We start from the raw sequence: 23,470 nt of genomic DNA, 5'->3' as shown, positions 1-23,470 counted from the left end.
TCATTAGGTAAAAGTCTCTTTTTGACTCAATTTGAAGTTTTAGAAACCCTTTAGTTTCATACTTTCATAATTTTGAAAAATACGTTCTTAACTTCATTTTTAGTGCTGATTTCAAATCAAAATAGTTCTAATAATATGCCTTTTCAAAGGTTTTGCGAAAGGTTTTAGAGATATGTCATTTATAGACTTTTCGAAAACTTATACGAAAAGTAACTATAATTTACATTTAACATCGAATAGGCGGTTAAATTTCAGGCAATTCCATACAAAACAAATTTCAACTGTTTACACTTCTTTTAACCCTTCTTATTAACCCACCTATTCAAATGCAAATCAATCTTCACACAAAAGTACAAAATTTTACACTAAATTAAAAACACATTGTCACTCTCAATTATACGACACTAAAAATAGCCAAACAAATAAAAAACAATTCAAAAATCATTAAAATAAAAACAGCAATGAAGAAAAATCCTATTCGGCCTGATCTCTTCTAACCTCATGCCAGATATCTACATAGATACAAAACTGCAAGAACTAAACATTAAAAAAAATAACGACGAAAAACTCCTTATGCCCGATCTTATAGGACAAGTACGAGTATAGTGTAATGAAAATATGTACCGTTCGTTCAATTCAATTCAAATTCAAAATCAACACACTTGTGCCATATGTGCTCCTTGAACATCAGCAACAGCATCAGCATCATGCAACTTCAAGATATGGAAAATCCACACGAAAATGCCTGAACTCAAACTAAGTACAACAAAAACAAGATGAAAACACACAACAAAAAACTTCAATACTTTTTGTTTTCGAAAAGTATCTTCCTATCCTTAGTTTAAATACTGTGCATCATGATGTCGTATAGTTTATTATAGGTACATCTCTTGTGCGTACAACAACGCTTCTGACGCAGAACGCACCCTCAAGCAACCTCAAGACATTACTTTTTACTTTAGTTTATTCCGCTCCGGCTCCAAAGAAATAGAGTCTTTAAGAGTCTTTCGAAAAAAGTGTTGTTTTTGTGCGGTGACACATAAGTTCAAAAATAAGTTCAAAAACACCCAAAACGTTGTTTAGTTAAGATTTGTTTTATTCGGTTTGTGTTTTTTTGGACTTGGATTACTCCCGTCCGCGTCCTAGTGAAGTGTTCTGTTACTGTTCCGTTGCATAGGAAAATATACATCAATTAACGACGACACCTAAAATAGACGATTATTTGAGTCATAGGATTTTCCCGCGCGTTATTTTAAGTGAATCGCGATCTCGGCGCGCTGATTTAGTGCGTTTGAATGTTTGTGAAAAGGACGTGAATTTGAACTTGTTTAATATATGTGTGTTTTTTGGCACACGCTCATTCAATCAAACCGGAACCGCTCACCGAAAACGCCACAATGTCGGAGCAGTGAGTTTAAGTGCTTCGTTTGTTTCAAAGAGAAATGTCGCAATTAGTCACAATTCCATCAGCAGTATCTCCGGGCAACAGCCGCATAAAGCACGTCGAAATGTTTGGACAACCAGCCACAACTACACCACCCCTGACACAGACCTCAAATGTGCTCACACCCACCTCGCCCTACCCGACTTTCCACTACACCGGCAACAACCACGTTATGTACGGTCAGGAGCTGGTCACCTCACTTGACATGAAGACTTTCTCAAGTCAGTATTCGGACTTCGCCGATCCGTTTCCGTCGTGTGCCGAAACCCCAAGTTCGGTGTTTAGTGACACATGCACGCCCAGTGGGTATAACACAAGTGACGTCGTCCTGCGGGAGGACGTTTTTCGCTTCGAACCGGAAGACATAGAGCGACTGACCAAGACCTACCAGTACGGCGAGCAGACTTCGTCGTCGTCGGCCATGTCCAAGACCACAACCGCGAGCATAAACTTTGACATCGAATACTTTAATTATGATGAGATCAATTGCCAATCAAAGAACCAGTCCCCGTGCTCGTCGCCGCAGTTGACAGACCCTTGGATGACGTTTAACCTGCGGGACTCGTACCCGGCCTCAGGAACATCACCGAAAATCGAAAACAACAATTCTGGTTTCGCCTACAACTACCCCACTGCCTCTGAACAATTGAGTCTGAATCAGAACTCGCAACCGCAATATCAGAGTCCACGTACCGTAAAGGAGGAGACACCCTCCTTCGTGCTCGTCGAAGACGACAGCAGAACTAATCGAGAAGATAAATTTATTCTGCACTCGTTCCACAAATTTCCATCGATGAATGGTGCCGGTACGTTCGAGGCGTCATCGTTGTCGTTGTCATCCACGACCTCGACTTCGACTTCGACGTCGATGTCGTCTTTATCGACAATGAAATACTCCCCGACATCGACGACACCTAGGACAGAACAACTACTGCACGTGGAAACATTTGCCTATGATGAATTGATCTCCCCCCACCAGCATGAACATCAGCATTCGAGCCAGCTTCATCACCAGCACCACAGCTACAGCCCCAAAAGTGACGAATGCAATGATTCGTATGAACACCTGCCGGAGAACTACAACAGCAGCGAGCTGATGATGCATGAGAAACCGAATCGGGAGCACAAGGACATCTGGACAATCAGTGAAATCAAGGGGGAGGACGATCTCCAAGAGGTTGTCATCAGCTCGTTTTCATCCTCACCGCTGCAGCTACCGCCTCCTCTTCTGACGAAAACATCGACGACGACGGCTACGACGACGACATCATCGTCGTCATCATCAACAACCTCAACCTCACTCTTCGATGATAATATTGTCAATAGCGTCCTTGCTGTTTGTCCGGGCAAAGGTAGTGCTGGTCCGGACGATGATAATGATGCAGATGATGATGGTAGAAATGGAAATGGAAGTGGAAGTCCTGTTGGCGATGGTGGTCACGATATTGATGATGACGATGATGACGATTCAGTGTTTATGGAAATCCAAGAAGAAACGCCTTACAATTCATCACTTGCAAGCAAAGCCGCCACCGCCGATGTCCATCACGATGACGATGGCCAACAATCAACACCGTCATCGCCATCATCATCAACGGTCCTGATGCATCAATTGGAATGTCTATGGACCGACTGCAATGAGGTATTTCCCAATCAGGAGGAATTTGTAGCGCACATCGAGAAGCGGCATGTCGATGTGAAGAAGGGCGAGGACTTCTCTTGCTTCTGGGTGGACTGTCCGAGAAGGTATAAGCCATTTAATGCCAGATACAAACTGTTAATACACATGCGAGTTCATAGTGGAGAGAAACCAAACAAATGTCCGGTGAGTTTATTGATTCGCTGTAATAAAATCCTTTTTTTATATGTCTGTTATGTTGGGAGGGGCAAAAGGGAGAGGGTAATAAATGTTGAATTAAATTAATTGTGAAAGGAATAAATTCAGCGATGTTAAGGAATTTACAGCGCTTTTATGATGAAAATTTGTTGAAACTTTTTAAATATTTTCTTGCATTTTAATGCGCATATTTTTATTCCTCTTTTAATTGAAAAGCAAACGTAAAAACGGTTGTTCATTTTCGTAGAAGGAAAACAAAATATTAAATAAGATTTTTCAACTTGTTTTCGTAAAGTTACCACTTTAAAAAAGCAAATTGTTTTAAAAAAATATCACAATATTTATTCTGATTAAGAAGAATTCAAAAATACTACAATTTTTCCTGTTGTAAAGTTTGAATTCTTACTTATGAGCGGTTAAAAAACTACAACAAATTTTTTAAGGCCATTCATCTTCATCCATGTCATCTTTAAATGCACCAAGATCACGCAATTTAGGAAACGACGATCAGGTCAATTTCAATAATAATTTTATAAATCAATTGATTTATTTTTCAAATAAATTATACGTACATTTTAAAAAAATTTAAGAAGCTAGAAGTATTTCTCTTTAATTCAATTTTAGGCAAAGCTGAACCTAGCGAAAAAGTGGGTATCAAATCAATGTCAATTTAATTGGTTGAAAATATTTATTTCCAAGAATGAAAAACATGACTCCAATTTCAGACCCGAAGTTCTAAAAAAAGTTAAAATAAATAATTAATTGCATTCAATCAAAATATTATTCGAAATATATTTCTTTAAAGTGGAATAATCTGTTATCCGTTTCTGGGAACTATTTCTCATTTTTGAAAATCTATCCAAAGTATATGAATACATTCCAAAAAACGTATTTTTTCTTAAGAAAAAACTGTGAAAGCTGAGACATTTTACAGAATGTTGGAATTATATGAATTGGCCGACCTAAAAAGAGTTATTGAATTTAAAAAGGTTGAAAAAAGTTATAAATGTGTTTAACCAAATTTTAAAATTTTCAACTTTATAAGCAATCACCGAAATAAAAATCATAAACATTTTTCTTTATACAGATTAAAAGGTAAGAAAGATTCCAAATGGCAAACAATTTATAAGCATCTTCTTATTTAGGGAATTTGCGTTGCCAAACTGATTTTCATGTACTTTAATGAAATTTAAAGTAGTTCCAATATGTTAAAATCCTGCCCTTAAGCAGGGCTGGCCCCAGGCAATCTTGCGCCCTGTGCAAGATTAGTAGAAAGCGCCCCTCTTTTATATTTTCAGTCATAAACTGATACACAAGCATAAGCCTTTCCCACATTAACCAGGAGGTAGACTTTCAGTGGCCTGATACTTCCTTTTGAATAGACATTCTAGATAAGCCTAAAAATCTCTCTTAAGTCATGGTTGTCCTAAGATAATTTTTAATAAGTTTAAGTTTAGAAAAACTACATTCTCCTGAAGCTACCGTGACCGGGATTGTATTAGGGATAGAAAGTACTTTTCTATTCATCATTCGTAGAGAGTACATCAATATTCCGTCATTCCGTGAACATATTTTTTTCATTTAATTATTGATAAAAAAAATGTTTTCGATTCGAATTAACAAAGAAGCCTCAATGTTCCTATTAACAAAGTCAGATCGCATTTAAGATGGCCGCCGTATAATCAAAGGGCGCTCTTATTTGAAATCGTGATTTCGTAAACGGTCATTTCGGGAACGTTCCTGGACATGGTTTGACGTATTTTCCTAATAAAAGATTTTGGATGTCTTGTTTTCATTATTGCTTATTTAATAAAGATACATAATACACCATATTATAAATAAAAGCTTAAATTATATGGTTTGTGTTGTTCTTGTTGATTTTAACAAACTTAGAAAAACGTTCCCGAATTGATGCTTTCTATAAGATATTCAATACTAAAAAATATTCCTTATAAAGTATTGAATTCTGTGCTCTGCTCTGTCAAAGTTCATTAGTATACAAATTTTAAAACAGTATAAGCTAAAAGTCATAATTTTAGCTTGCAATTTTTTTTGTCATAAAACCAATTTTGAAATTTGCAACCTTGGTGATTTTGAGCCACGTACATTTTTATTTTTTTAAACATGTTATATGTACCAAGCTGTTCAAACCTTTCTGTAATTGATTGAATGTCTTCATTAAGCATTTAAAAAAAACTACTTAAAATCTTTGTTTTCGGTCTGATATATTTTCAGGACATTCATCAGTATAAAGTCTTTTTCCCCGTTGAAATGGCAATGATAAAGCTTCAGGAAACATACGTATTTAGTATTTCTAGGGAACTAGCAATACGCTCGGTTAATTGAACAAACCTACCCATTAAATTTGTCTTCAGAACACATTAAAATTAAACTGTTTTTTTTTTGTATTTTCTAAAACTTTAATGCCAGTTGACAGATTTACGGACGGACTTTGCAAATATTTGCTAGTTTTATTTTTATTAACTTCCCATAGGAAGTTATTGTAATGGGTCCGATTTGTCAAATTGAAAATTTTGACATTTCTCGACGTTTCAAGGTCCCTAGAGTCGAAATAAAAGATTTTTAGAAAGATGTCTGTGCGTGCGTGTGTACGTACGTTTGTACGTCCGTACGTCCGTACGTCCGTACGTTCGCGACGTTTTTTTCGTCGTCCATAGCTGAAGAACCAGAAGAGATATCGACTTCAAATAAATTTTGTTATACAGATAATAAGGCAGAAAGATGCAGAAAGGGCTCTCAAGAAAATTGCGTGGGTGGTTTTTTTATAATAGCAGTTTGAAAAAAAGGTGAAAATTTTGGTTAACCCTAAATATCTTACGAACCAAAACCGCTAGAGACTTGAATTAAATTTTATATAATATATTGTAACGTGATACAAAACAGGTATATTTTTTGAAAAAAATCAATATAACGGTTTTTTTAATAAATCAAAAAAACTAAAAAAAAAATTTGTAACCTCCAAAATTTTGCGACTGAAATATGATTTCATCTCTAAAACAGTTTTCTGCAACGACGAATAATGTTTTTGACATCTGATAAAATTTTGAGAAAAATCTAATTGACAGTTTTTTTTACAAAAAATAAAAACCTAGAAAAAAATTATAAAAGTTGGTAAAAATTGATTTTCAACTCAAATATCTTTTTAAAACTTTGAGATATTGGCTTTAATTTACTTTTATCTGTCAAAACATCATGTTGTCAACATTCAGTTAAAGTTTGAAAAAAATCGATTTGACAGTTTTTGTACAAAAAATTAAAAACCGAAAAAAAATTAACAAAAGTTCGTAAAAAATGATTTTCGACTCAAATATCTTTTAAAAACTTTGAGATAATAGGTTTTAACTAATTTTTTCTTATAAGAAATATTGTTTTCAACATTAGGAAAAATTTTGAGAAAAATCTAATTGACAGTTTTTTTTACAAAAAATAAAAACCTGGAAAAAAATTATAGAAGTTGGTAAAAATTGATTTTCAACTCAAATATCTTTTCAAAACTTTGAGATATTGGCTTTTATTTACTTTTATCTTTCAAAACATTTTGTTGTCAACATTCAGTTAAAGTTTGAAAAAAATCGATTTGACAGTTTTTTTACAAAAAATAAAACTCTAAAAAAAACAATACTAAAACTTGGTAAAAATTTACTTTCGGCTCAAATAGCTTTTCAAAAATTAAAAATATTGGCTTCAAACTTATTTTATTTCAGAGAAAATATTATTTTCAATATTCAGTAATTTTTATATAAAAATCCAACAGTCCGTTTGTTTCATAAAAAATAAAATCTACAAAAAATAGTGCGCAAATTTGGTAAAAATACATATAGACAAACTTTTAAGCAAGACAAATCGACAGACGGGATGGGAAGTTATCAGTGTGGGTCGCATCCCAGCCTCTTTTTTTCTAAAACATCGAACCAAATTTGCACTCGGCAAATAAATGTAAAATCAAAAGTTGTATTTCCTAACGATTCTGCAATGTTTTCTGTTTCCTGATTTCGTATTTCTATAAGGGCTTCATGTGTTTCTTCTAAATTTGTTTTTAAAGGCTTCTAACCTCCTCTCCCATCTGGTCTCAGAAAGGGGTTTCAAAGTAAGACTTGGAATTTTTAACTTCCTATAGGAAGTTATTGTTATGGGTCCGATTTGTCAAATTGAAAATTTTGACATTTCTCGACGTTTCAAGCTCCCTAGACTCGAAATAAAAGATTTTTAGAAAGATGTCTGTGCGTGCGTGTGTACGTACGTTTGTACGTCCGTACGTCCGTACGTTCGAGACGTTTTTTTCGTCGTCCATAGTTTAAGAACCAGAAGAGATATCGACTTCAAATAAATTTTGTTATACAGATAATAAGGCAGAAAGATGCAGAAAGGGCTGTCAAGAAAATTGCGTGGGTGGTTTTTTTACCATAGCAGTTTGAAAAAAAGGTGAAAATTTTGGTTAACTCTAAATATCTTACGAACCAAAAACGCTAGAGACTTGAATTAAATTTTATATAATATATTGTAACGTGATACCAAACAGGTATATTCTTTGAAAAAAAATCAATATAACGTTTTTTTTTTTAAATCAATAAAACTGAAAAAAAAAATTTGTCACCTCCAAAATTTTACGACTGAAATATGATTTCATCTCAAAAACAATTTTGTGAAACGAAGAATAATGTTTTTGACATCTGATAAAATTTTGAGAAAAATATAATCGACAGTTTTTTTTATAAAAAATAAAAATCTAAAAAAAAACATTACTCAAAGTTGGTAAAAATTGAATATCTTTTCAAATATCTTTTCAAAAACTTGAAATTTAGGCTTCAAGCTTATTTTATCTTATAAGAAATATTGTTTCCAACATTTTAAAAAATGTTGAGAAAAATCGAATTGACAGATTTTTTTGCAAAAAATAAAAACCTAAAAAAAATTATAAAAGTTGGTAAAAATTGATTTTCGACTCGAATATCTTTTCAAAACTTTGAGATATTGGCTTTAATTTACTTTTATCTTTCAAAAAATCTTGTTGTCAACATTCAGTTAGACTTTGAAAAAAATCATTTTGACAGTTTTTTTTACAAAAAATAAAAACCTAAACAAATATTTATAAAAGTTGGTAAAAATTGATTTTCGACTCAAATATCTTTTCAAAACTTTGAGATATTGGCTTCAATTATCTTTTATCTTTCAAAAAATCTTGTTTTCATTATTCAGTTAAAGTTTGAAAAAAATCGAATTGACAGTTTTTTTACAAAAAATAAAAACCTACAAAAAAAATGTATAAAAGTTGGTAAAAATTGATTTTTGACTCAAATATCTCTTTAAAAATTTTAAATATTGGCTTCAAAGTAATTTTATCTCATAAGAAATATTGTTTTCAACATTTGGTAAAATTTTTAAAAAATCGAATTGACAGTTTTTTACAAAAAATAAAACTCTAAAAAAAAACAATACTAAAACTTCGTAAAAATTTACTATCGACTCAAATAGCTATTCAAAACTTAAAAATATTGGCTTGAAACTTATTTTATTTCACAGAAAATATTGTTTTCAATATTCAGTAATTTTTATATAAAAATCGAACAGTCCTTTTTTTCATAAAAAATAAAATCTACAAAAAATAGTACGCAAATTTGGTGTTAATTGATACGAGTACATATAGACAAACTTTTAAGCAAGACAAATCGACAGACGGGATGGGAAGTTATCAGTGTGGGTCGCATCCCAGCCTCTTTTTTTCTTATAAATATTCCACCTCGTTACGGACCTTGAAAAAAAAGTTTTACAAACATTGAATTGTATCGAAAAATTTTGCTGTATATAATGAGCACCGAGCAGCATCATTAACCAGTAAATTTAAGGATGTGCGCAACATGGAACGAAAAATGCGGTTGGTTCTAGGGTTCGAATTCGAGTCTAAACACCCGGTACTTTTAATTTCATATTCTAACCATTATCATAACTTTGGCTTCGACAGTTTCTTATTCAAACTCCATCTTATACAAGCTTGTCTAAAATCAATTGAATCAGACACATTCTGGTCTTGCCTTTTACCTATGAATAAATGAATGAAATTAATTTGAAAGATGTCAAGAACCGAACATCAATTTTTACCAAATTTGCGTACTATTTTTTGAAGATTTTAACGGATAGTTGGATTAAAAAAAAAGGTTTCTATTTGTTTATATTATAAATAAAAACTTTTAAGAAATGCTACTAAAATTGGTAAAAACTGTTTTCGAATAAAAATCTCTTTAACCAAAATAGATTTTTAAATCAAACTCTTTTATCATATGCATAATATTGTTGGTTATTTAAAAATTTTAAAGAATAATTCAACTGACAACTTTTTTAACCTAACACGAAAACCTACAAACTTTTAAGCAAGGCAAATCGACAGAAGGGATGGGAAGTTTTCAGCGTGGGTCGTATCCTAGTGTCTTTTCTTACATTTGCTTTTATACCGTTTTTCTGATAACGACCGTTTTTGTATCAACGCTACACAGTTCTTCTAAGGTTTAGGTGTGGTAGCTGAAGATATACAATTGATGGGTATTTTTTGACAAATAAGTACAATAATGAATTGGCTGTAGATTTGAAAAATCATGAAAAATGTTATTGAATACAAATCTACTTAAAAGTCTAATATGAAGTAAAGTATAAACGATTGTAAGATCTTTCAATATTGTTAGATTTTTCGCAAATCATTTTAGACAATTTTTTAACAACCATGTTGATATGAAAAAACAAAAGTTTGCAATTAATTGTCGGCAAATTTATCATCAAAAACTTGGCCGACTTCTTTCATGGGTTTGTACTCGTCCAATTATTTGAAAATACAAATTGGACGATTGTTCAATAGTTACATATTGGAAGATGTTATTTTTAAATAACATCATCCAATTTTTTATTGACAGACAGTTTTTGAGTAGTAAAGAACAAGAAACAACTTCCAATTAGTCAACCAATTTTTTTGTTTTAAACTCTTATTAATTGGAAGATACAATTGTCAGCCGATTTTCTAACAAAGAATTGTCTAATTTTTGGATTAAATCAACCAACCGTATAAACGGACAATTTTCACCTGATAGAAAATCAAAAAGTCACATAATTGGATGCTATTGGAAGATTTTTGAAAATCTGGCTAATATTGGAAAATCTTCGAATCGAACATACTTACCTAAGTTTTATTTGAATTTTAAAAGGTTGTTCTTCTAATAACCTTGGTGATAGACTGATTTTGAAGTCGGATAGGAACTAAGGCCATCAAAAATCTTAGAAAAAGGATAATTTGATTGAAACCCAAATTAACTTCTTCACCAGTAATACTAACAGAATCAGGTTTTATAATTAGCCCTGTTGTGAGTTTCACGCGAACAAGATTCCACCCGAAAAAATCCCTTTTTTCAATTCGCCTATTGTGAATTTCGGGCGAAAAAAATCATGTTCGAAAGATAACCCTGATGAAATGTCATTACCCGCTTTTGATCTCGAAGAGGTAGAAATTGAAATGATGAGACAAGACAGAAAAAATTAATAAGTTTAAGTTTTTGTTGTGCCTTATGATTTACCTGTTTTTTTGTTCTTTTATTTTATTTACTAACTCAACCTGTGAATTGATTAAAAATGAGTCTGTTAGTTTTAACTTATCGTAAAATATGAAGTACGAATGAAATTAAATATAATTTTCAAATAAAATAAATGTTTTATTGGTATTTTGCTTTTGAACTACATTAGTGTATTGGCGATTTGTGTCCGAATGCGCTGTCCTGCAGAAAGATAGCTAGAACTTGTTGAAATCTGGAAATAATCCATCTTTAAAAAACACCAAATTAGCAAAGCATACACTTCATTGTCACAATGGTTCACGCAACTCCAAAGGATTTGAATGATCCCTTAAATGCCTTCGAGTGGCTCGTTCTTCCATCCTTTCTTCTTACTCCAAGACCATTCGCAGTACAATGCTTATCATTTTTTATTTCCTTTTTATAGTTTTTTTTGTATTGCAAATTATTAATCTTTTTATTAATCGTTGACGGTGTCAAAACAAAAATACACTTCACTAGGGTTGTTCGTTTTCTAGACATATACCAAAAAACTAACAGGGAAATTTTCAATATCCACTTGCGCAAATATATCTTTTTTGTGGTGAGAAATTGATTGGGGGCGGTTTTAAAAGTATCTTGTCGTACGCAGTGTTCAGAAGTTTAACAGGAAATTGCAGCATTATATACATTTCATTGCGTTTTTATGTTCAACAAGAAATTTAGGTTCAGATTTCAGTCTCTGTTTTAATCAGGGATGAGGAAATTTATTGCGAACTCAGTGTGCTGAACACGACAATTATTCAACTGTCAGTTCTGATTCGAAGTAAAATTCTATTCGGGCGAAACTCGCAATAGCTTTTTAAATTCCGGGCGAACAAAAATATTTCACGTTAATGATTTCCGGGCGAAACTCATAATAAGGCTAAATATGTCCCACAAAGAAAACAATAAACTTGTCTTTAAATTATTCTCTCGCTTCAGGTTTTTAAAAACGCGTTTTGGATTTAATTTTTGTCGATGTTTTCGAAATTTTAATTGTAACTATTTGCTCAAATTTAAGCGATTAGGTAAAATGTTAAAGCTTTTTTTTAGCAATTTCCTAACTTAAAAGATGATTAAACTATTTTTAAACTATATTACCATCTTACTATATCTAAACAATTTTCAAAAGTTAAAGTTTTGGAGTCCTTTAGTAGATTACTAAATATTTAAATAATTGCTGTCTAGTAAACATTTAAAAATATTTTGTTTAAAGTTTTGACTTTTCAGCCAATACTTTTATATGTAGGTATTGATATATTTCAAAAACTTAATGCAATAGAACTGTGTTTACAATAGATTCGTGACAAGAACAAAACTTGCTTTCAACCCGTTCCGACTTTTACTATTAAAATTCTTTTAGTAAAAATCGTTTTTGTTAGAAAGGTGAAATCTTACAACTTCTGAAACAATATAAATATTTAATCTTAATATTGATGGCAAGGATTAAAGATTTGGAAAACCACCACTTCTTTTATTGAATAAGCTTACTTACTTACTTAAGGTGGCGCTACAGTCCGGGGCGGACCTGGGCCTCAACCAACAAGCGTCTCCAGCCAGCTCGGTCCCTAGCTAGCTGTCTCCAATTTCGCACGCCAAGTTGGTTGAGGTCCTCTCCCACCTGCGTGCGCCACCTGAGTCGCGGTCTTCCTCTACTGCACCGTCCCTCGGGATTGGATTCGATGACCTTCCGGGCTGGAGCGTTGATGTCCATCCGCTTTACATGACCCAGCCATCTAAGCCGTTTGACTTTAATTCTGCTAACTAGGTCAGTGTCGCTGTACAGCCCGTACAGTTCGTCGTTATATCTTCTCCTCCATTCTCCATCTATGCGTACGGGACCAAAAATCACCCGAAGAATTTTTCTCTCGAAGCATCCTAAGACGCTCTCATCTTTCTTTGACAGGGTCCAGGCCTCAGGGCCATAATGAGAACCGGGATGATGAGTGTTTTATAGATGGTGATTTTACATGCTCGAGAGAGGACTTTACTTCTCAATTGCCTTCTAAGTCCAAAGAAGCAGCGATTTGCAAGAGTTATTCTTCGTTTGATTTCAGCGCTGGTGTCGTTGTCTGCATTAATAGCGGTGCCTAGGTAGACAAAGTCCTTAACTACCTCAAAGTTATAGCTGTCCATGGTGACGTTTTGTCCAAGACCACTAAACCCATCTTCTTCGCTTCCGTCGCAATGCTCAGAAACGCTCCACTGACATCACGCTTTGATCTTCCAATTATGTCAATATCATCTGCGTATCCGAGTAATTGGATGGACCTTTGGAAGATTGTGCCTCTAGTGTTGAAGGTTGAGTTTTGCACAATTCTTTCCAGAACGATGTTGAAGAAGTCGCATGACAGTGCATCGCCTTGTCTAAAACCTTTTTTGACATCAAATGCATCGGTAAGATCTTTTCCGACCTTGATAGAGCAGCGTGCATTCTCCATCGTCATTCTGCACAAACGGATAAGTTTGACAGGGATGCCAAAACTAGACATTGCTCGGTAGAGCTCTTCCCTATAGATGCTGTCTTACGCGGCTTTAAAATCGATAAAGAGATGGTGGGTATCGATTTGAAGCTCCTGGGCTTTTTCCAAGATCTGCCGTAGTGTGAATATTTGGTCGATAATGGACTTTCCTTTTCTGAAGCCACACTGATAAGGACCAATCAGGTTGTTGACGTTCAGACGTTCACATAATACGGCAGAGAGGATCTTATACGCAATGTTAAAGAGACTGATGCCTCTGTAGTTGGCGCAGTTTAGAGGGTCTCCTTTCTTATGTATATTGAAATAAGCTATATTTCAAAAAAAAAAAAGATAATCTTAAAAATAGCCATATATCGGATTTTTCAATAAGAACGCTGCAAAAGTTTTTTTTTTTTTAAATAAAACAAAGACGGTTTTGGATATCAATCAAATTCCATATTCCTGAGAAAGTTCTTGCGATGCCATTATGTATGGAACTTGAATTCTTTTGCATGGCCACTACGGGCACGTTTGCAGAAGTCCAAACTCTAAACCCAATTTTCGACGGTTTTTAAACATAAATCGTCCGATACTAACGCGATTTCACGTTCCATATTCGTACCAAGTTTATCAATCGTCGCTGACTTGTTTGGCATAGACCATAGACTTGACGTATCCCCACAGGAAATAGTCTATCGGCGTCAAATCCCACGACCGAGGCGGCCAAGCAACTGGACCATTTCGTGAGATAACACGTTTTCCAAACTGGGTTTCCAATACATTGATTGTGACATTCCCTGTGTAAAACAAATGTCCTCCAAAAATATTCGGTTATCATTGAACGGTAGCAATCCCCATTCACAGTAACGTGACGGTCTTGATCATCAAGGAAGACTAACTACCCAATGATGCTGGCTTATAAACCACACCAAACCGTAATTTTTTCAGAATGCAATGATAACCCTTAGAATACGTGTGGATTGCTGCCTGACCAATACTGCCTATTTTGTTTACTGACAGCCATTCAGCCAGAAATAAGCCTCATCGCTGAAGATGATTTTCCGATAAAAATCCGAATCATTTTCAAGTTGTTGCTCAATGCAATCCACGAGCATAAGATGCTTCAAGCGGCTTCAGTCCTTACGTCAATTAAATCTTGCAAGGATGCAGGCCAAGATTTTTTCGCAAAATTCACCACAACAACGTCACTGAGATGCCCAACGCTTGAGAACGACGTGTCAGAGACACATTTGGGCTTTCTGCAAATGAAGCCTCAGCAGCAGCAATATTCTTGGCTTTATGGGCACATTTTATACCGATTTTCGGCCGCACAATTGTTGATCTGCCAGAAAGATTATGACGACCGTCATTCGACATAGGCCACTCCGAATTTGGTTAGAAAATTTTAATAATTTCGACTCGTTGTTGGCTCGTATATCTTTCCATCGTGAAATGGCAGATCTTACTAAAGAGAAGTGTCAATATAGCGGGAAGCAGTATGGAGTCGTTTGATGTCCATACCTCTACTTTTTGTAGCGTTCCTGTTGAAAAACGCTGTACCATTGTTTAAAATTTTTAGAAGTAATATATCACAAAACCTAACTTGATACATTAACTTTGTAGTCATATTTGGATTAAGGCCATCAAAACCCACTCAAAAAGTGCAATTTCATTGCCAGGAAGAGATGCGAGTGTGGTAAGCCCGGAGTAGCGTATCCAAAGCCAGCGAAATACTTCCATTTATTTAAAGACGCAATTTTAAAATGAAAAACAATTTATTACTCCAACATTTTATTGGACACTTAATTTAAAAATTATAACTTTAAACGAAGAAGTTCATTTCTCCGATGTTATTAGAGATTACCTGTTCCAAATTTGAGCAAATGATAACTTTAAGAGCATAAAAACAGTTTTTCAAAAACAATATTAATCTAAATCTACACATCGCCGCAAGCGTCAGCCATGTAAAATCCTTAAATTGTTCCCATAGAAGTCCATGTACCTACAGATATTTTGAGATAAATTTATTTAAATAGAAGAAATTGAACAATATGTTAAATAACTATAAAAGAATACACAAATATATGTACATCCCAGACAAATTGATTAAGCCTCATGAATATTCAAATTAAATAAACAAATTTAAACAATTACCATCTTCGTCCACTGAACTCTCGGGAGATACTCGTATCTATGAACCCTGCAGCACTTTATCAAATGATATTCTAACAAAAAGACCATTTTACCCATCCAATCCGCACCTCCTCCTCAAAGGACTTTTACTCTATACATAAACGTTCACCTTTCATCATAATCATTGAAAACAGTCTGCAACCTGTCAAAAAGAGGCAGAGAGAGAGAGAAAGAAAGAGGTCTGCTTGGCTGTTATTATAATATAGATAAGATACTTTCATCTCATAGAAAATATTTACGTTTATTCGACCAGCAAATTGAACAATAACTTTTCAAGAAAAGAGCATCCTTTTAGCATTAATTATGAGAACAAGCGAAAGCAATCCTCTTTTCAATATTTCAAAAAAAATCTTCATTTCTCTAAAGACTAAAACTTAAAAGTGATGCAAATAATAAAAAAAATAACAAAAAAACAAGATGCACAAAAATATAAACAGACTTCTGTATAGAAATGTAAAATGATAAAACAAAATGCTTCTAAGTTAACAAGTTTACTAGGTTAGCTTATGCTCAACTCCTACCAAACCAAGTACTTGCTTACCATTTTTAGTAAAAGAACTTTTTTCATTCCTATTAAAACAATAGAATTCTTCTTCTTCTTCTTCTTCTTGGTCTTGTTTGAAAGGATTGCAAAACGAACCGAACAAAATTCGCATTTTGTTTTTCTTTTTGCTTTTTGATCAAAAATTAAAGTATGATTTGATTAGGTTGAGTTGGAATTGTATCTAGAAGATAGCAGAACGAGTAGCGCAACAGAGTAACAATAAGAGTACTAACAACAACAAGTCTTGCAAAACGAATTGTGTTAAAGTAAACAAAGTAATACGAAAGAGAAATACAAGGAAAAAAAAGGAATACTCCAAAGAGAAAGACAATTTTTATGCAGGAATTTCAAAAATTCTCCATTTGTTGTTAACGATAATGAAAAACCAGAGCAAGGAACTTGAGTTAAACAAAAATTAAAAAAAAACACAAATGATTATGAGACATTACTCATTAAAGGGTCTGTGAATGTAACCTAACGACCTTTTAAGTCATGTTCGAGGGAAGATTTATGTTGGGGAGTTATCCATATTTAAACGAGAAAACAATTGCTTTTTATATGAAAAATTTTGGTTAAACACAACTTAAAGATAAATACGAAGTATAAAACAGTTGCAGTCGCCGTTTGAAGTAAATGTAGACGAAGTCTGCATGAAATACTTATGTCCACAAAGTTGTGGAATATAGACAAAAATTTAAAGTACATAATGGAGTTTTGGAATTCAATTGTGAGCTCGCTCAAACGAGGAGACTTTGAAACCCTTTGGAAGTGTGGCTTATAGATTCTTATAGTCCTTTTTACCTTGTCCATAAATGTTTCAAACATTGACGAAAGTAAGACAGAGCGTGGTAAGGCATTTGACATTGAAATTGAAGAGTTAGATATTAACAACTTGAACTGGGAATTCGTTCCCAGCACTATTTAACACAATATTTTCAATACCAATGCACCATTACAACAGAGAAACTTTAAGTAAACGTTTGTTTAAATTTAATAATAATTGGTCTGAAGATTCGAACGTGGAAGGTCTTGATGCAATGCATCCCTTATTTCTTAAACTTTTATTGTGAGTGCTTCTACCATATTAAGGGTTTTTCAATTGGCGCGGGTAGATTTTGACACCCGCCGTGGTGACCATTTTGTTTTAGTGACATTTGTCAAATCTTTTGCTTATTATTCAGTTGTTTATGCCAATTCATGATGGCAAGTTACTCGATTGAACAGCACGTTCAAGTAATAAAACTTCATTATCAAAATGAGTGTTCGAACACAAGCGTTGAGCGCAATGCGCCCATTTTACGGCCCTTCACAGTTGACTCTTAAACCTTTGGTGGCCAAATTTAAGACTACCGGTTCAGTAAACAATCAGCCAACACCTGTACGTCAAAGGAACGCAAGATCGGCGGATGTACAGCAGAACCTAGTGCAGTCTATTCCCCGCCGTGCACAAGAACTCGGCCTTTCGCAGACTTAAACTTGGCGAATTTTGTGTCAGGACTTGGGCATACACCCGTACAACATGCAACTGACCCAGGAGCTCAAAGTTCATGACAATAGACAACGCTATTTGTTTGCTGACTGGGCTTCGAACAGTTTAGAAAAAGACCATTATTTTATCCGAAACATCATCTTTAGTGACGAGGCTCATTTTTGGATTAATTGTTGACGCCAACCCACGCGAAGTTCACCAGGTGATAATGCATCCTCAAGCTACGTACCACACAGCAAACGCCACGACATCTACACACAAAATCTACATGCCCTAATTGTAAAACTTTATGTAACCGATATCTATCCTTAAAAAATATAAACAAGGTAGACCAAAAGTCCGTTTAGAGCTAGGGCCTAGTGACTAACAACTCTCAAACATTCAAGTGCGTTAGTTATATTGTCAGGAATGGAGGTGACCTATAGTTTTAAACCGAATCCGAACGGCAAATTTGAGAAAGAACTTTTCATAATAAGAATTACTCTTGGAGAAATTGTCAATTCCTCGCAAGAGGCAGAAAGCATGAAAAAAAAACACAGGCAGGGATCAACCCAAGACCTCTGGCATGACAGTCCAACGCACTAACCATCAAACCACGGGTATAATCTATCCTAAATGTTTAAAAAATCATCCAAGCTCAAATACTTAGATGTCTTAACCATGACAATTTATTAACTTTCAAGCAGTCTATCTTCATAGGATAAATAGTTGTATTACAGCGTTAATATGTATCACAGAGAATATTAGAAAGGTCATCGATCTTCAGTAGATAACATTTTTAGTACTTTTGAACTTTTGACAGGCCTTTGATATACTAAACCATTCTTAACTTCGTGAAAAGCTCTTACACTTGCTTTACTTTACTTAAGTGCAGTCCGACTAATTCTTAACCAATAGAGTACAAGCTGTGGAACTCGATTAAACTCGCTGGTCGGACAGTGCTAAACCTAAATAAATGTGTTGCTATTTCTATATCGACTATAATGCTGGCTTGGTCTACACAGTACTATAGCTATACTTCCTTAAAATTACGTTAGTTACTTGTGAACACACTACTTTTAGCTACTTATGGGCGTGAAATTTTTTTAAATTCTGACTGCGGAAGTCAGAGATAAGAGATAACTAACAGTTTATAGTAACGTACGGTATGTTTTTCGGCTACGGCGTTTTTATTGGGTTTCACATAGTTAAAAAAACCTCTTAGGTGTGTCTTTTGAAAGTCTTCACTGTTTTCGAATATAAAAGCATCACTATATTAATCAGATATTAAATCTTACAGTGTAAGCTTGTTATGAATAAAACACAAACTAAAATTAAACTAAACATTCGCGTAGTACGGCTAAATAACTTATCTCTATACTTCACAGTAAGTTCAACCATAAGCTAAAGTATAAAACTGATGGGTATTTCCAGAGAAACGAAACAAAAAACAAATCTTTGACGCATATAATGTCTCTAGATTGTAGGCAGATCAGAAGTAAAGTACAATTTCTTGCATCGTAACTGAAAACAGCTACATTTTTGGAGAATTGCGGTCGTTCAAAAAAAAGTGTTTGATGATGTATATCTCGAGAATATTGTTTTTTTTTTGTAACGAGTATTTACATATGCTTTAAGAATGTATCTGGATGTTTAGTTCGAAATGTATGAGCTTATCATATTGTGTTATTGCATTGCCACGTCTAAGTAGAAAGGATGAGACATAAAAGTCTGAAAAGGAATCTTAAAAGCTAAGACTATACTATCGATTTTGCCAAACAATTCATTTGATTATTAAAAGCTGCTGGCGGGAGATCACTCACACAAATAAGGTAGAGGGTTAAGACAAAACAGAACCCTGGGGCATTCTAGCATTTTCATGTACTGTGGGCTTTAGACTAGAAAGAAAATTTCTTATCCAAGCAAAAATAGATTTATCGAAAGTGCCCATTCTCAATTAGAGAGCATGATGCCAGACTTTATCAAATGCCTTTGAAATATCAGGTTCAAAAATCTTACTTTCGTCACGTTTATGCCTGAAACACAAACACGCTTTAGCTTCGCCTGCATTACGATGGGCCAGCTTCGAGGTTGCTTTGAATGACATTTCTAAAACGACACTTCTGTCATCAGCAGCTGTTATTTTTTATCAAAAGTTTGTATTGATTTTTAGTGCAGTAAATGATATGAATTTTGAAATCGAAAAAATTGAATTTATCGTGAAAGTAGTTAACACAGCCTATCGTGGGTAAGTTCAGCTCTTGGTGCAAGAAGAAGCGCAGACTGAGAGACGTTGGTGGTTCCGGTACTTACCTTTAAACTTTTTCTATTAACCAATGGTTATTCCTCCAAAAACAAATGTATTTTGCTTGTTGACTTTTTATTTCAATTGTTGAGCTGTCATACAAAGAAATGTTTGGCAGATTTGAACTTGAGCTTCCATTAGGAGTCTCATTAGGTAACATTACGCTCCTTTATTCATTCATGGTGAAAGGATGAATTGAATTCCTGTGGCTGAACCCGCAAACGTCAGGCGAAGCCGAAGTTGAAGCGTGTTTGTGATTCAGCCATTACGTTTACGATTTAAAGATTTGTTCCATGGCTGTTTGGTGAGATGGCCCATAAGATTATTAATAACTGATTATTTCTACGAAATTAATGCTGAAATAAATGAACTCTTGAATTTACTTGTTGGAGTACCATTATAGTCCACTTTAGGACCAATAATTTTAGTGATAATTACGTTAATCTTTAAATTACTGACTATGTTTTTGATCAGAACTATGAAAGATGAAGTCGTTGATGTTTTGAGGAAATATTAGGTGCAATCAAGTGTCCAAGAATATATATTAATAGTCTTGGTTACAATTTTTTTTTAGTTAAAAATTCAAGGTTCCCTGCAACTTTGGATACCAGCTTTATTATTTTTCTTCAGTCTCATACATTTTTGTTGTTGACTGCATAGAGTGCATTTTGTCTAAGATATTGGAGCAAAATGCAAATGTAAAGTATAAAGCGAATCGATTTTCACGACCCTATCTGTGGCACTGGACTCCCTACGCGATCTAAAAACTTTTGATATATTTAACAAATAATTAGCTCCACGCTCTGCTATTCGCCCAAAAGCTTCGTCACAGTGGATTAACAACAACATATGCCAATCCGTTTTTCTTATGTATTTAGAATCAATTCCAAAGCACCTTCAGATTTTTATACCTTCAAGATCATTCGGGGAGGATAGGGAATTCCTGGAAGACGCGTCAGTCCACTTTTATACACCACTAATCATTGTACTGATCAAAGAAGTCTTGTCCTGGTTTAAAGAAAACGTGATGTCAAAATCTTATATCCGTATTTTCTCAGATAGTCAGGCCGCTCTGGATTCTCTCTCTTCAAACTCTATAAAAGTCCATAAGTGTCGGCTTAACAGTTTAATGTTTACCTTTGCTGAGTGCATGACGGCCGGGCCATAGAGACATTCCAGGAAATTCTAAGGTAGATGAACTTGCCAAAAATGTAACAGTTTTACCCATTCTACCACGTTATCATATCAATCGCTCAATAAAAAAGCTAATACAAGACGCTATGAAGAAGGCAAGCATCAGGTGGAATAACGTCACCACCTATCAGGACACAAGAAACATCTGCCCTACTCTAGATTTAAAGCTCTCAAGGTACTCACTATCTCTAAGCAGATCGAAAATTAGCTCCATAATCGGTGTCACTACCGGGCACTGTTGAATAGGAAAGCACGCCACGTGGCTAGGCGTATCCTCAAATGACTTTTGTAGAATCTGCTCTAGCTCAAAAACGCATGAATTACTTTACTTAATAGAATTCTTCCTTAACGATGTCAATCATATTAACAAAAGCAGTCTTTCACGTTTCATAAGAGGATCAAATTGGTTTTATTGAGCTTAGAAGAAAGCCTCAAGATTCATGTGTTATCAAAATGCGCCATTAAACTGGCCTAAGTGTGCCTTACTCCATAACGGACAGCCACTTTAAGCTAACATAACCTAACCTTAGCTAATAACCACATTATAAAGTTTACCTTTTTGAAATATCTAATTTCTAAATGAATTCAATCTATGAACTATTTTACGTGTACACATTGGTTTGAATATCAGTGATTTCGAACATTAAAAATCACATTTTAATTATCAGTCGTAAAAGAACGAATAAAAAATGCACTTTATGAACATGAAAGATATTTCTTGTGTCTTTTTTAAATGGCTTCCTCAAAGGTATCCTCGTTTTGAAACAAAAAGTGTTTTTAAAAAGTTAAAAATGTACATTTATGTAATCATTTATAGAGTACACATAATTAAAACACTCTTTTTCTGAATTGCACCAATATTATTATCAAAATAATTTATTTTTATTTTTCTTTCGTTTTCATCTTCGCAATTCGTAATGAAGTTGGATATGGAACTCATTTTAAAAGCAATTTAATTTTTAAACATTTTTTAAAATTTTGTTTCCTTTTCCTTTCAGTTCTCTGGTTGCAATAAGGCTTTTTCACGTTTAGAAAACTTGAAAATTCACCAACGATCTCATACTGGCGAAAGACCATATGGATGTCAGTATAAGGGCTGCTTGAAGGCATTTAGTAACAGCTCGGATCGGGCGAAACATCAAAGGACCCATTACGATACGGTAAGTGCTCCTCTCAACTCGCAGATAGATAGATAGATACTCTTGCTATAAATGTGTACTGTAATGTATCTGTACATATTTATGTAGTACTCGTATATTTTCTAAGTGAAGTTAAGGTACTTTATCTTGTTGCACATCATTCGAGATGAGTGTGGCGTAATTATCCTTGAAGTTCATCCTAAATGAATTCGAAAATTGAAGATGCCAAGTACATCAAGGAATGTACTGTATCTCTTTGCCTGCACTGTGCACAGAGGCTCAGAGTCACAGTCACACATGTTGTGCACTTGAATATTCTATGTGTCCAGCGTGTCTCATAGTGTAGCACCAGAACCAGCAGCAGTAGCAGCTCCTAGCAGCTGTCCGATTGTTTCAAGTGGCGCGAGGTATAAACGCTTCGGTGGCGATTGCGACTCATGATGTTGATGACGATGAGGACGAAAACGAAAACAAGGGAATGAGTGCGTGTGCAATTTGGTACACATTTTCCAAGCAAAATGTGACACTTTAGCCACATGTTCACCGCAATAAATCAGTCAGGAGCATCCGAATGGAGCTGGAGCTGGAGAATGGAGTTCCAAAGGGGGGAGGGGGTAATTTAGCGAACGGGATGAGTACGTTTTTATGCTCAAACACGAAACAATGAAACAGAAAAAAAACACAAGACGAGCGAAAATGATGGCAATGGCTCTCGTTTTCATTTCACGCAACATAAAATTGTTTCATGAATAAAACTACAAAAATAAAAATAACACAGGAAGACAAAATATTCAAGCCGAATAAAAGAATGGACTTGGGCGCCGTCGTTTTTTTCGGTTTTTGTGCTGTCACTTCTGTGTTCCGGCTTTCGAGAGGACTTTGATTTTTATTTTTAAAAAATAATAATGCGAAGCGGATATTGGTTCTTGTTTCAAAAAAAATTGAAAAATATTTTCAAAACTAATTTTTTGAAGCAGGTAGATAGATGGTGATGTTAACATTGATACGAATGTACGTATTGGTGTTTTTTGTTTGACAACCTTTTTTTTTGCTCACCTTTGTCAAAAATGTGTTGAAAACCACAACAAAATAATATGCCGCAAATTTCAACCATAAACATTAATATTAAGTATTTGAATTCGGCACTTTCAAGATACCCATATAAAATGCACGTAAGCTTTGATAACACTAGGCAGCAAGGTTTTCTTCTTGTCAATAAAATTGTACTTTTTTAATGGGTTTTAATGGCCTCCATTCAAATCCGACTTTAGAATTAACGTATCAGGTCGAGTTTT

At 34.4% G+C, this 23,470-nt stretch overlaps 1 protein-coding gene across 1 annotated transcript in view; it reads left to right on the top strand.

The window, feature by feature from the left end:
* The first annotated feature begins 895 nt into the window (after positions 1-895).
* LOC129943373 (serine-rich adhesin for platelets) overlaps positions 896-23,470 on the top strand; it is a 29,541-nt gene continuing 6,966 nt past the window's right edge. Inside the window, exons 1-2 of the mRNA XM_056052761.1 lie at positions 896-3,269; positions 22,035-22,196. Of these exons, the coding sequence (XP_055908736.1) occupies positions 1,443-3,269; positions 22,035-22,196 (1,989 nt within the window). The 5' untranslated portion in view covers positions 896-1,442. The remainder of the gene's footprint in view (positions 3,270-22,034; positions 22,197-23,470) is intronic.

Source organism: Eupeodes corollae, chromosome 1 (genome assembly GCF_945859685.1).
Source record: "Eupeodes corollae chromosome 1, idEupCoro1.1, whole genome shotgun sequence".
Classification (NCBI taxonomy): Eukaryota; Metazoa; Arthropoda; class Insecta; order Diptera; family Syrphidae; genus Eupeodes; species Eupeodes corollae.
Note: the sequence above shows the minus strand (reverse complement) of the source record. Positions and strands in the feature narration are given on the sequence as shown.